The sequence below is a fragment of the Pseudorca crassidens genome, chromosome 2 (assembly GCF_039906515.1).
Source record: "Pseudorca crassidens isolate mPseCra1 chromosome 2, mPseCra1.hap1, whole genome shotgun sequence".
Taxonomy (NCBI): Eukaryota; Metazoa; Chordata; class Mammalia; order Artiodactyla; family Delphinidae; genus Pseudorca; species Pseudorca crassidens.
Genome location: NC_090297.1, coordinates 109,301,734 through 109,315,158, shown reverse-complemented (window position 1 = coordinate 109,315,158; position 13,425 = coordinate 109,301,734). Strand labels below are relative to the sequence as shown.

General features: G+C 41.9%; 1 protein-coding gene and 1 long non-coding RNA gene across 2 annotated transcripts; one reads left to right on the top strand and one right to left on the bottom strand.

Annotated features, from left to right (window-relative positions):
• Window positions 1-4,313: 4,313 nt before the first annotated feature.
• Window positions 4,314-6,265, top strand: TCHH (trichohyalin; the record flags this gene model as incomplete). The annotated part of the gene is given in 3 exon segments (XM_067710418.1): window positions 4,314-4,719; window positions 4,722-5,143; window positions 5,145-6,265. Coding segments are annotated over 3 exon segments (870 nt in total), but the record flags the coding sequence as incomplete, so codon positions are not given.
• A 1,708-nt stretch (window positions 6,266-7,973) lies between these two features.
• LOC137211293 (uncharacterized) lies at window positions 7,974-9,638 on the bottom strand. Its single transcript, XR_010937014.1, has 2 exons — window positions 8,661-9,638; window positions 7,974-8,555 (listed from the first exon to the last, which is right to left on the bottom strand). It is a non-coding gene; the product is annotated as an uncharacterized lncRNA (long non-coding RNA).
• Between the last annotated feature and the right edge of the window lie 3,787 nt (window positions 9,639-13,425).

The following is a 13,425-nucleotide window of genomic DNA, read 5'->3' as shown; positions in this document are numbered from 1 at the left end:
TCAGTTGCTTCATTTGCAAATATTTTCTCCCATTCTGAGGGTTGTCTTTTGGTCTTGTTTATGGTTTCCTTTGCTGTACAAAAGCTTTTACGTTTCATTAGGTCCCATTGGTTTACTTTCGTTTTTATTTCCATTTCTCTAGGAGGTGGGTCATAAAGGATCTTGCTGTGATTTACGTCATAGAGTGTTCTGCCTATGTTTTCCTAAAGAGTTTGATAGTTTCTGGCCTTACATTTAGGTCTTTAATCCATTTTGAGTTTATTTTTGTATATGGTGTTAGGGAGTGTTCTAATTTCATTCTTTTACATGTAGCTGTCCAGTTTTCCCAGCACCACTTTTTGAAGAGGCTGCCTTTTCTCCATTGTATATTCTTGCCTCCTTTATCAAAAATAAGGTGACCATATGTGCGTGGGTTTATCTCTGGGCTTTCTATCCTGTTCCATTGATCTATATTTCTGTTTTTGTGCCAGTACTAGAATCCAACTCGGAAAAGAAGAAATAAAGCTGTCACTGTTTGTACCTTGGTGCTCTTGCCAGATGGTTTCCCAACCTCTGTCAGAACTGGTTTTAAAACAATAAAGCTCTGAGATATTGTCACTTATGTGCCTTACTCCCACCTATGGTGTAGCTGGATGAGTTTGTGGTGAGTCAGATAAGAAATCGAACTTCACATTTAATCCCTCCATGTGTCTGAGCATAGAACCAAGGGGCTTTTGGATCATACCGCAGCAGCTCTCTTGGGTAGGACCAATGGTTCATGCACTTGTACATTCACTCTGAAAGAAGTAGAGGCAAGTTCAAATATCCCTTCACTAGTACCTCATTGTTTTAGCTTCTGAAAATTCATCCAAACTCTTCCAACCCTATCAACCTCATCAGAGAGTTCTGACATATATACAAACCACATTTTCCTAATTCTCTCTCTTCATTTGTCTTTGAAGTTCAAAGGAAAGGCTGGCTATTTTTAGAAAATTTCTTCCAAAGACAGGTAGGAAGACTAGGAGCCACATTCAGGAGTTATAAAAGGAGAGAGGGCTTCCCTGGTGGCGCAGTGGTTGAGAGTCCCCCTGCCGATGCAGGGGACACGGGTTCGTGCCCTGGTCCGGGAAGATCCAACATGCCGCAGAGCACCTGGACCCGTGAGCCATGGCCGCTGAGCCTGCGCGTCCGGAGCCTGTGCTCCGCAACGGGAGAGGCCCCAACGGTGAGAGGCCCGCATACCGCAAAAAAAAAAAAGAAGAGGAGAGAGCTTGAAGTAAGATTCAGGAAACTCCTCTTTAGGATTTATTCCCTTTGAGAGAAAACAAACAAACAAAATCCAGAAGGCTAAAGAGCCATTGTTCCACAGGAATTAATACGAGTTTTCACCGTAATTTGATTAAATAAAACCTTGTAAAGAAACCAAGAGGAAACCAAAGTAAGGAATAGAGTCAGATTCCTTGACCTAATGGGTCTCTACCAGTTCAAAATATCTTGGCCATTGATAAGTAAACTTTATTCATTCATTCATTTACTAATTTATTCATTCATCAACAAATATTGAGTACTTACTATGTTCCAAGAATCATCCAGGCACCAGGGATGCAGCAGTTTAAAAAAAAAACATAGAAAATTTGGTTCTTGTAGAATTTACATCCTAATGGAGAGACAATAGGAAACAAATTAGTAAAATACATCTTACATCAGATAATGACAATTTCTACAGTGGAAAAAAGGGAATGCAGGAAGATAAGGAAGGTTGAGGGTCACAATTTTAAATAAGGTGGTCAGGGTAGGTCTGCTGAGAAAGTAACATTGGAGCAAAGACCTGGAGAAGGTAAAGGAAAGAAACAAATGCCTGGAGAAGAGCATTCCAGGCAGAGGGAACAGCAGCTGCAAAAGCTCTGAGGCAGCATGCTGCTGGGTATGTTCAGGAAATAGTAACGTGACAAGTGGATACAAAATGAGCAAGGGGTGAGTCACAGGAGGCGAGGTCAGAGAGGTCATTCTGTAGACCCACTAATCATGTCTGGTAGGCTTAAGGATTCTGAATTTTCCTCAGAACAAGCTGGAGAGAGCCATCAGATGGTTTTGCCTCAATCCTTTCCCATTTCCTGTACATACCTAGACTTTTTCCCTTGTGTGTTTGGAGCCTACAGATCTGGACTAGATGATAGTGACCCAAATGATATCCATGTCTGTGCAGGCGGTCATCTGACTCTTGGTCCCTGCACAAAGTTTCCTGCACCCGGAAGCAACATCATCAGGGATGCTGCACTTGGTTAACCAGCATGAGCCTGCAAACATATGGCTGCCTAAGAATCTCAACAGCACACTAAGTCCCTTTTAGGGAGGCAGAAAAGAAACAAAACAGCCGTTTTTAAAGTCAAAACTTTAAGGAGTTTATAATACAGTTAGAAAATCAAACAAATACGCAGAGAGAGAGAGACTTCAGGATGATTGCAAAGCAAGCTTCTAACAAGTGTAAAATTTAATAATACTACCCTATACTATAACACATGTCTAGAGTTCTTACATTCTCACCCATAAAACTTCTATCAACCCTTCAAAGTAGTTATAAATTTGAATACCTTACAGTAAAGAAACTAATGAGCTTTAATGACATCACTGGAAAGTTCCAGACAATTAACTCGCAGCAGAACCAGGACTTGAACCCGGATCCACAGTGTCTATGTCCAGGACTCTGCACTGCCCCATAGCTGGCCATCTTTGATAAACAACTAAATGCATAAGGGACTATCTAAATAGGAGCAATCAGAATCTCATAAAATTAACCAGATCTTTGGAGGAAGAGCTTTGAACCAAGTCTTATACGTGGAATGGATGTGGACTGACATCTGGAAAAGGGCAGGAATCCTGGGCATCAGGAGTAGTTTGAGTAGAGACACAGATGAACATCTACCCAGTTAAATGCAGGGAATAGGAAACAGATTAGGTACCTATAGGAAAGGGCCATTTTAAGAAGCAACTGAAGATTATGTAGAAGAGGGGTGTGCACCCCTTTCTTCTTTACCTCTCACACCCTAAGTATCCATACCCCCTTCACTCCAGTTTCTCCTACTTCTCAGGAAACTTCTTCCTAGGCTCCCTCGTGAGCTTCTCCTCCCTTTTTGCCACATTTTATGAGGCTTTTCCCACTCTTCCTTCCTTATGCCAAGTGCTTCTCTACCTTGGCTGCCACTTTATCATCAAGAGAGTTCTAAAAAATCCCTGGTGCCTGGATTCTATTCCCAGAAATTCTAATTTTATAGGTCTGTGTTGTGACCTGAGCTATGTGGATTCTTAAAAGTTACCCTGAGAAAAAGGAACCCTCCTACACTGTTTGTTGGTGGGAATGTAAATTAGTGCAGCCACTATGGAGAACAGTATGGAGGTTCCTTAAAAAACTAAAAATAGAGTTACCATATGATCCAGCGATCCCACTCCTGGGCATATATCTGGAGAAAACCATAAATCAAAAAGACACATGTAAAAAAAAAAAGACACATGCACCCTAATGTTCATAGCAGCGCTATTTACAATGGCCAAGACGTGAAAGCAACCTAAGTGTCCATCAACAGAGGAATGGATAAAGATGTGGTATATATACACAATGAAATATTGCTCAGCCTTAAAAAAAGAATGAAATAATGCCATTTGCAGCAACATGGATGGACCTAGAGATTATCACACTAAGTGAAGTAAGTCAGAGAAAAACAAATATGATATTACTTATATGGGGAATTTTTTAAATGATACAAATGAACCTATTTACAAAACTGAAATAGACTCACAGACATAGAAAACAAACTTGGTTTACCAAAGGGGAAGGGGGGAAGGTTAATTTAGGAGCTTGGGATTAAAATATACACACTACTATATATAAAATAGATAAACAGCAAGAACCTACTGTATAGCATAGGCAATTATACTCAATATCTTGTAATAACCTATAATGGAAAAGAATCTAAAACAGAATATATATATATATATATATATATATATATATATATATATATATATATATATATATATCTGAATCACTTTGCTGTACCCCTGAAACTAACACAACATTGTAAATCCACTATATTTTAATAAAAACTTTTCTTCAAAAAACTCCCCCGGAGGGCTTCTCTGGTGGCGCAGTGGTTGAGAGTCCGCCTGCCGATGCAGGGGACACGGGTTCGTGCCCCGGTCCGGGAAGATCCCACATGCCGCGGAGCGGCTGGGCCCGTGAGCCATGGCCGCTGAGCCTGCGCGTCCGGAGCCTGTGCTCCGCAACGGGAGAGGCCACAGCAGTGAGAGGCCCGCGTACCGCAAAAAAAAAAAAGGAAAATGAAGTTCGTAAGAACAGGGTTTACTCCAAACGCAGAGAGAATAAAGAAAAGATCCAGCAACTGGATGATTCCCAGGTGCGGGAGAGACAATCCCATCAGGATCGGTGGCCCCTGCAGGATGAACAGGAAGAGGTAAGAGAACGAGAGCAAGAGAGGAGGAGCTGGCAACAGCGCGAAAGGCAATTCCCAGCTGAAGAACTGCTGGAGAGGGAGGAGCAAAAGGAAGCCAAAAGGCGGGACAGAAATTTCCGAGAGGAAGAGCAGCTGCTGAGATTGGAAAGAGAAGAGAAAATACGCCATCAGGAAGAAGACAGAGAGTTCCGCGAAGAGAAACAGAAGCTGCGCCGGCCGGAACGCGAGCAACAGCTTCACCGGGAGCGAGATAGAAAATTCCGCGAGGAGGACAGCTCAGCCGGGAAAGGGAAGAACAGCTGCGCCGCCAGGAGCTAGAGGATGCCTTCTCCCAGGGGGAACAACTTAGGCGCGCCGAGCAAGAGGAAGAACAGAGACGTCCGAGGCAGAGAGACAGGAAGTTCCTAGAGGGAGAGCAGAGGCTCCGGCAGGAGCGAGAGTTAGAAAAGCGACGCGTCCAGGAGAAGGACAGTAAGTTCCTTGAGCAAGAAGAGCAGCGGCAGCGCGAGGGGCAGGAAGAGCTGAGGCGCCGGCAGGAGCGGGAGAGAAAACTCCGGGAAGAAGAACAGCTCTGCCGCCAGCAGCAGGAGGAGCAGAGCTGCAGCCAAGTCTGGGAGGAGGACAAGGGCCGTCGGCAGGTTCTGGAGCCCGGCAAGCGTCAGTTTGCCAGTGCCCCGGTGCGCTCCAGCTCTCTGTTATGAGTACATCCAAGAGCAGCGATCTCAATACCGCCTTTAAGAGATGCTGCCAAATCCCGACACCTGCCAAAGCTTCGAGCAAAGGAAAACGAGAAACACTAAGTAACAAATGACTCTAATGTTTCCGGTTGGGAGAAAACTCTCTAGTGTTAGAATATCTCTTTTTTACAAAATCTTAAGCTACACTCTTTCATGTACTTTGTACTCCTGCCTTTTATTCTTCCTTAAGTAGTTCTTTACTGCAGGATGTCTTTGCTCTTTGGTGCAGATGTGGTGTGCATTTTTTAAAAACATATAAGCCATTTCATTCCTGTAAGGAGTTTTGTTTGGGGAACACGTTCATTTATTGCTTTCAAAAGTAACAAGAATATTATGTCGATTTGAGATTCAAAAGAATGGGTCTGTTTTTTAATTTGTTGATCCATCTTGTAGAGAGTTCAGATATATTTGATGTTCAAGTTGGTATTTCTTCTTGGGCCTAAATTACATTAATATTTACCACCAAATATCTTGTCACTTTTTGTAGCATAATTAGCACAAATTCTGCCAGGGGACTGAATTTTTACAACAACGCTTGAATAGTGCAGGGGGGATGGCTTCTCCAGAAAAACTCCCTGTGAAATCAGCCCGTAACTGGAAGAAATATCTGTTAACAATAAGGTTTAGCTTGAAGACTTAGAATTTGAATTCGATTTTTTTTTACACTTAACTCTATAATTATTTAAAATCTCATGAAGCAAAAGCAAGGTGTTTCTCAAACAACTCCAGAGCTCAAACTTTAAAACCATGTCTGCTTGTAGTCTGTAGTGCTCAGTTCCTTTCCCCCAGTCTTCGATGAGCTTGAGAATATTACTACCTTTGTTAATTTTAGCTGAGAGGGGACCTGCTCAGGATCCTGTAAACATCTACCTTGCTCTAGAGCCAACCAGAGATCACAGAGCATTTTGGGGAAGGGAAGGGGGAATGTTTGTGGACAGAGGGGCATGTCCCTGGAGGCCCTTTGACAAGACCTATCAGCCCACAATCCTTTGAGGCCTATTGATACTACTTTGGAGACATACTTGTTAAAATAATTGGACTGTGTAAAAAATTAATAATAAATGTTTTGGCAAACAATTATTTTTTGTCTGTTTTAACTATGCATCAAACCATAACTCAAGATTTAATGGTTGGGAACTGACATAAGTTTCTAATCACTTAAGGGTGTTTGGTTACTATTATCTATGTCTAAGTATAAAAAAGGAAAAAAAAAAAAAACCTCTCTATTTTCCCAAACCATTTTTCTCTGTTAGGGTGAATGCTATATTATTTCCATCCCCAAGCTAGGATTCTTTTTCCAAGTGTTTTTATTCTTGACTCTACAGCTTTCTTTGCCCTTTCTTGCAGTGACTCACTGCTCATGACAAATATTGGTGCTTCCAGTGTGTGTTAATATTTTCTTCTAAGAATACAGCAACTTCTTGGTCTCTGAAGTCTGATGAGGCAAAAGTAGAAAATGGCCTGAAACTTCAGCTCAGCATTACAGAAATTAAATGACCTCTTGATTTAAGCAACACAATCCATGAGGTGACTTAGTCAGAAGGTGCTTAATAATAATCAGGCCAAAAGTATCAGATTATCCTCTAAAGATCCAAACACCCCTGTGCCACCTGCTGGAATCTATATTCTATACCACGGTATTCACAGCGTGGTAACTAGGAATAAATCCAAGAAGGCCCTGATGCAGGATAGTATCATTCCTAATCGTGAGGGTCATGGTTGATAAGATTTCCTAAGTTATAGACACTAAACATTTTGGTCAATGGTGGAGACAAGAAAGCTAAGCCTATAGCTCCTGAGTGTCATTCTGATAGAGTAAGGTGGCATTTTCCGCAAGGAGCACAAGCCTCCCTCTCACTTTAACACAAATAGCAGATGCCCACCAAAGATAAAACCTGGGAATCCCCTGATACTGACTTGGAGCTTTGTCTCTTTCAAATGATTTCTATCTGCAAAAGTACTTCCCTATTAAGGTAAGTATATGCTTTTACTTACTAAGAACCTTTACAGAAACCCTGGAAAGAGCCTCACTGGCTTTCCCCAGGATCCTCTCAATGGGCACTCATACCAGAGCCTCCTTATAAGTGCCAGCCCCAGGATGCTCCTGCAATACACACTCATCATCATCTAAGCTAGAGTTCAACAATAATAATCATGATAAAAACAATCAAAGCCCTTCATACTTCTTGTAGCACTTCACAAGATGAGGAAAGAGCCAATTTCCAAAGAAGAAAGTATTGTTTTGTCACAGTTATAATAGCATGTACTTAAAAATCAGCCAGCCAATGCCCTAGGGCTCTACTTTTAGCATGCTGGCAGGAGAACATGCTGGCAGGCCAACATTCCTGCTCCACAAGGATAATGTATATGCATGGGCAGAACCTTGAGGCTGTTGGGCAACTGTCTGCTTAACTATAAACTGGGAGCTCTATTAACATCACCTTGGCTGCTGCCGGAAAATGGGGTTGAGGATTTATTATGATCTGTTATGGAAAAGCTCGTCTCCACTTTTTATGAATTATGTCCCCACAAAGGTTCATTTGATGAAGTCCTAAGCCTCAGTGCCTTAGAATGTGACCACATTTGGAGGTAGAGTACTTACATAGGTAATCAAATTAAAATGAGGTCATTAGGTAGGCTCTAATCCAACATGAATAGTGTCCTTATAAGAAGAGGAAATATGGACATAGACAAGGACGGAGGGAAAATGATGTGAAGACATAGGAAGAAGATGGCCATCTATTGGGTTGGCCAAAAAGTTCCTTCAGTTCTAAAGTAAAAAAAGACATTTTTCATTTTCACCAAGAACTTTATTGAACAATGTATTCACCCTTTTGTTCCACTACCTTCTGCCATTTTTCAGGCAACTTTGTAATTCCATCTTCCGAAAACGTTTTATCTTTTTGAGCAAAGAACTGTTCCAGGTGCCAGGAACAGTCTGCCAGGTAATTGAAATTTTTTCCATTAAGAGCATTTTGTAAAGACCAAAATAAATGGAAATCTGAAGGTGCAATGTCTGGTGAATACGGCAGATGAATCAGAACTTCCCAGCCAAGCTGTAACAGTTTTTGCCTGGTCATCAAAGAAACATGCGGTCTGGCGTTATCCTGATGGAAGATTATGCGTTTTCTGTTGACTAATTCTGCTTTTCGTCGAGTGCTGTTTCCAGTTGATCTAATTGGGAGAAGTACTTTTTGGAATTAATCGTTTGGTTTTCCAGAAGGAGCTCATAATAGAGGACTCCCTTCCAATCCCACCATGTACACAACATCACTTTCTTTGGATGAAGACCAGCCTTTGGTGTGCTTGGTGGTGGTTCCTTTCATTTTCCCCACGATCTCTTCTGTTCCACATTCTTGTACAGTATCCACTTTTCATTGCCCGTCACAATTTGTTTTAAAAACAGAACATTTTCTTTACATTTAAGTAGAGAATTGCATGTGGAAATACGGTCAAGAAGGTTTTTTTCACTTACCTTATGTGGAACCCAAACATCAAAGCGATTAACATAACCAAGCTGGTGCAAATGATTTTCAACGCTTGATTTGGATATTTTGAGTGTGTCAGCTATCTGCTGCGTGGTATAAAATTGATTGTTCTCAGTTAATGTCTTGATTTCATTGCTATCGACTTCAACTGGTCTACCCAACTGTGGGGCATGGTCCAGCGAGAAATCTCCAAAAAGAAACTTTGCCCACCACTTTTGACACGTTCGATCAGTCACAGCACCTTCTCCATATACTGCACAAATCTTTTTTTGCATTTCAGTTGCGTTTTTATCTTTCTTTAAATAATAAAGCATAATATGCCGAAGATGTTGCTTTTTTTCTTCCATCTTCAATATTAAAATGGCTACACAATAATTCACCAATTTTGATAAGTTTTTTTTACATGCACACTGGTATGACAGCTGTCATAATACAATCTAACAAAATTGTTTCAAATGAAGTTAAAGACAGGTAAGCACTACTAGAGCCATGTTACAGAAAAAGTGAACTAACTTGTTGGCCAACCCAATACAAGCCAAGGATAGAGGCCTGGAACAGATCCTTCTCTTATGGCTCTCAGAAGAAATCAAACCTACCAACACCTTGATTTTTGACTTCTGGCCTCCATAACTTTGAGAAAATAAATTTCTGTTGGTTAAGCCACCCAGTCTTTGGCACTTTGTTATAATAGCCCTAGAAAACTAATATACCATGGAAGGTGAGGTTATGCTTCTAGGGAAATCTATCAGTATTTTGATGATCTTTATCCTTTGACATTGTACAGGTACAAGCAGGTTCTGGTTGCTCAAAGACAATTTCTTTATTAAATCTGCCATAGGGGCTTCCCTGGTGGCGCAGTGGTTGAGAGTCCACCTGCTGATGCAGGGGACACGGGTTCGTGCCCCAGTCCAGGAATATCCCACATGCCACGGAGCGGCTGGGCGCATGAGCCATGGCCGCTGAGCCTGCGCATCCAGAGCCTGTGCTCCACAATGGGAGAGGCCACAACAGTGAGAGGCCCGCGTACCACAAAAAAAAAGTGATTTAATATTTATCAGAAAATATAGAAGCAAGGGTAGGCAGGAAAATTTGGGAAAGGATGTCAATAATAGGGCTTACTATATACTATACTGTTATTATACTATATAATATTATTATGTAGTACACATAGTGTTATACTATATCATATTATTGTATATTAAAATTATCATAAGCTGAAGTAATTAAAATACTGCAATAATAGTGGTAATTAAAATGAAAGAGAAAGGTCAATGCAACATAATAAAAAGCTCAGGAACATATCCAAGCATAACTATGAGAATTTAGTATTTTATGAAGAAGATATTTTCAAATCTGGATGCTCTTTCCAGAAGTTTGGCTGGGAAAGAAACAGGAGATGAGATATAGCTACACTACAGACACCAGTTGCAAGCCCAGGTTGTTACCTGTACTTCTGACTGACTGACTACAAATTAGAGGTTCCCCCAACCTCCTCCTTGTGTTCAATTAATTTGCTAGAGTGGCTCAGAACACAGGAAACCCATTTACTCACTAGATGACCGGTTTATTACAAAAGGATATAACTCAGGAACAGCCTGGTGGAAAAGATGTATAAGGCAAGGTGTAGGGAAAGGGTGCAGAGATTCCATGCCCTCTCCAGGCACAACACACTCTGGGAATCTGCACATGTTCACCAACATGGAAGCTTTCCCAACCCTGTCCTTTTTGGGTTTTGATGAAAGTATGACTGATTAAATCATTGGTCAACGGTGACTGATCCAACTTCCAGCCCCTTTCCCCTCTCAGAGGTCGGGGGGATGGACTGAAAGGTTCAACCTTCTAATCAAGTGGCTGGTTCTCTTGGTAGCCAGCCCCCATCGTTAGGTGCTTTTCAAAAGTTACCTCATCAACCTAACAAAAGACACCATTCTGGCTCTCAGCACTTGGGACATTCCGAGCATTTTAGGAGCTCTGTGCCCCAAATGGGGATGAAAACCAAATACATGTTTATTACAAATCACCATATCACACCTCTTTAAAGACCCCATCTCCAAATATAATCACATTCTGAGATATTGAGTGCTGGGGCTTCAGCATATGAATTAAGTCCATAATAACCAAATGTCCTTGCTCTTTCCACTGAAGTACACTAGTTATGCTAACTCTACTAGACCACAAATTCTACGGGGCTGAGGACTGTGCCTGTCTTATATTCTCTACCCATATCCATCTAGGCAATCGCAGGCATTCATTCAACAGATATTGTTACTCTAATGAACGAATCCTAACTTCTCTCCCTATTCATGCTGCCCAAACCCTCCTCCAGCTGCTCCACAGAGTCTTTGCCTTCACCAGCTCAGCCTGCCCACCCATGTAATAGAGCAAGTCAGCAGCTTCTTAACGGCCATCTAGGAAGAACCACCCACGTCTGGGAGGCATGCGGGCCTCAAGACTTCATGCCTGGGGCTTGTACGCCACCTCGTGGTGACTGACTGCAATGTCCCGAGTAGATCCATCATTGGGCAACAGGGAACGTGGAAAGGACCTCTCACTGCACTGCCCTGACCCTGGGCTGACAGGAAGAGGTGACGTTGTGTGTTCCTTCTTGGAATTGCCAATGGACAGGAAATCCTCACCTTCCATTCATCTGTAACTGAGGTTGTAAGGCAGAGAGTGCTGCACGGTTCTGAAACCCAAATCCTTTATGGATAGGTGTTCCTACTGCATTCCCTTTATTCTAAGATATTGTGGGTTGTAAGAGGCACCATTGATTAAAAAGCATCATTTTTGTTGGGGGGATAGGGGAGTACTATATTAAATGTGGCTTTCAATTTTAAAACACATCTGAATTTCAGCAATGTTGTAACATGTGAATAAATAGTTCTTAGAATGTGGCTCTCATCCATAAAATCTCCCTGAAAGGAAGGGTGGTATCCACTAAACGCTTTGTGTTCATTTCAGCATCTATAATACTGTTCATGATCACAGCCAGCTCTGGAGGGCAAGTGTTTCAAAAATCACTACCTAGAGGAGTTCCCCTGCCAGCCACCTGCTAAAAAATGAAGAAAACTCCTGTATGGAAGGAAAGACCAAGATAGAAACTACAAAAATAACTTGACTTCCATCAGTGGAGTTGTACAGTGCTAAGAGATGGTTATTCATTTGTTAATGACCAGGGCTGTAGACTGAGGACTAGCTACCAACTCCCAGCCTGCAGTTTGCTGAGCCTGCAGCTGGCTAATCAGGTAACCTTAGATCTAGAAATGAATACCCCTCCCCATCCCACTCTCTGGGTGGGTACAGGCACAGGAATGTGTTGTTATTATAACAAAATATCTCTTTGAAGTGGAGCTGCTGAGAAAAATGTCTTGACATAAGTTCAGAGTGGAAGGCAAGACCCAGAGGGTGTGTATAAGTGATAAAAGATGACTGATAAACTTCTAGTCATGGAAAGAGAAATCTGGGTTTTTCCAAGAGGAAAGAGGAAAAGAAGAGGGAGGAGTCCACAGGTGGCAGAAGGCTGTGTGATGTACCCATTCCCAGGACCCCCAAATCTAAAATAAACACAGATGCTTGTGTGGGTGGTTTTTTGGTAGAAATCTAAAAAGAGGCTGAATTATCCATGTCAAGGAAGCAGAAAGCCAATACAGGTAGGAGGCCGCCACGAGAATAGGAGCTTCAGGAATACACAGAGATCACCCAGAAGGCTTGGAGTTTCTTCTGGACAAGATTTAGTGTGGAGATGGTTCAAGTTAATTTCATTCAGCTCTGAGAGTCAGACCATTTCTGGCTGACCTATGGACAATATATGTCAAAGCGTTTTTCAAACCTTCATTGTCCTTGACTCTATACCTTTAAGCCAAGCTGACCCGCCCATTGATCAAGCCCCCAACAGCACAAAGACAGCACAGAATAGCACCCCTGACATTATCTGATAGGCATGGCTAGAACCCCCTCACTGCTTCCATTCTGATCCAGGAACTCCTGCCTGCTGACCTTCAGCTTGATGTCCTGGTTTCAAACGTGTCCCTGTCCCTTAGACTTGGTGTGACATATTCGCCAGCTCTGACTCTTACCAACCCAAATCCAACCCTCTGATTCGTTCTCTTAAATATCTAGTGTAGCTTAAACCAACTTACCTTGAGGGAAACCTAACTCCCAAGACCCCCATGAAGAGGAGAAGGGAATTATGCCTGTATATGTTATTCCTATAAGTCATACCAAAGATTCTCAGAGAGGGCTCTGGGACTACCTACCTCCTAAGCACCTAGCTGGTGACTGAGACTTATTAAAATGCAGATTCATGACCTTCTGAATTAGAATCTCTGAGTGTGGAGCCCAAGTGTCTGAATCATTAATAAGCTCCCAAGGTAAGTCTTATGCATACTAAATTCTGAGAACCATCCTCAAACAAATGGAATGTACTTAAGTGGAGACACTCTCACAGTTAGGGACTGAATGCTCTTGGCCAGCTAGACATTCTAATCAAATAGATTCCAATTACCTCATGCAGCCATTAGAAACAAGGAGGTAGATTATTCAGTGATATGAAAGGGTATTTACAATGTATAGTCACATTAAAATAATCAAATGTTATCCCACTTTTGTGTGAAAAGGGAATGTTTACATATGCATAGAACACAAGTCAGGAAGAGCATACACTGAAAAATTAACCTGGATGATAGAATTGTGTTTTCTCTCTCCCTTCCTTCCTTCCTTCCTCCCTCTCTCCCTCCCTCCCTCTTTCTCTCC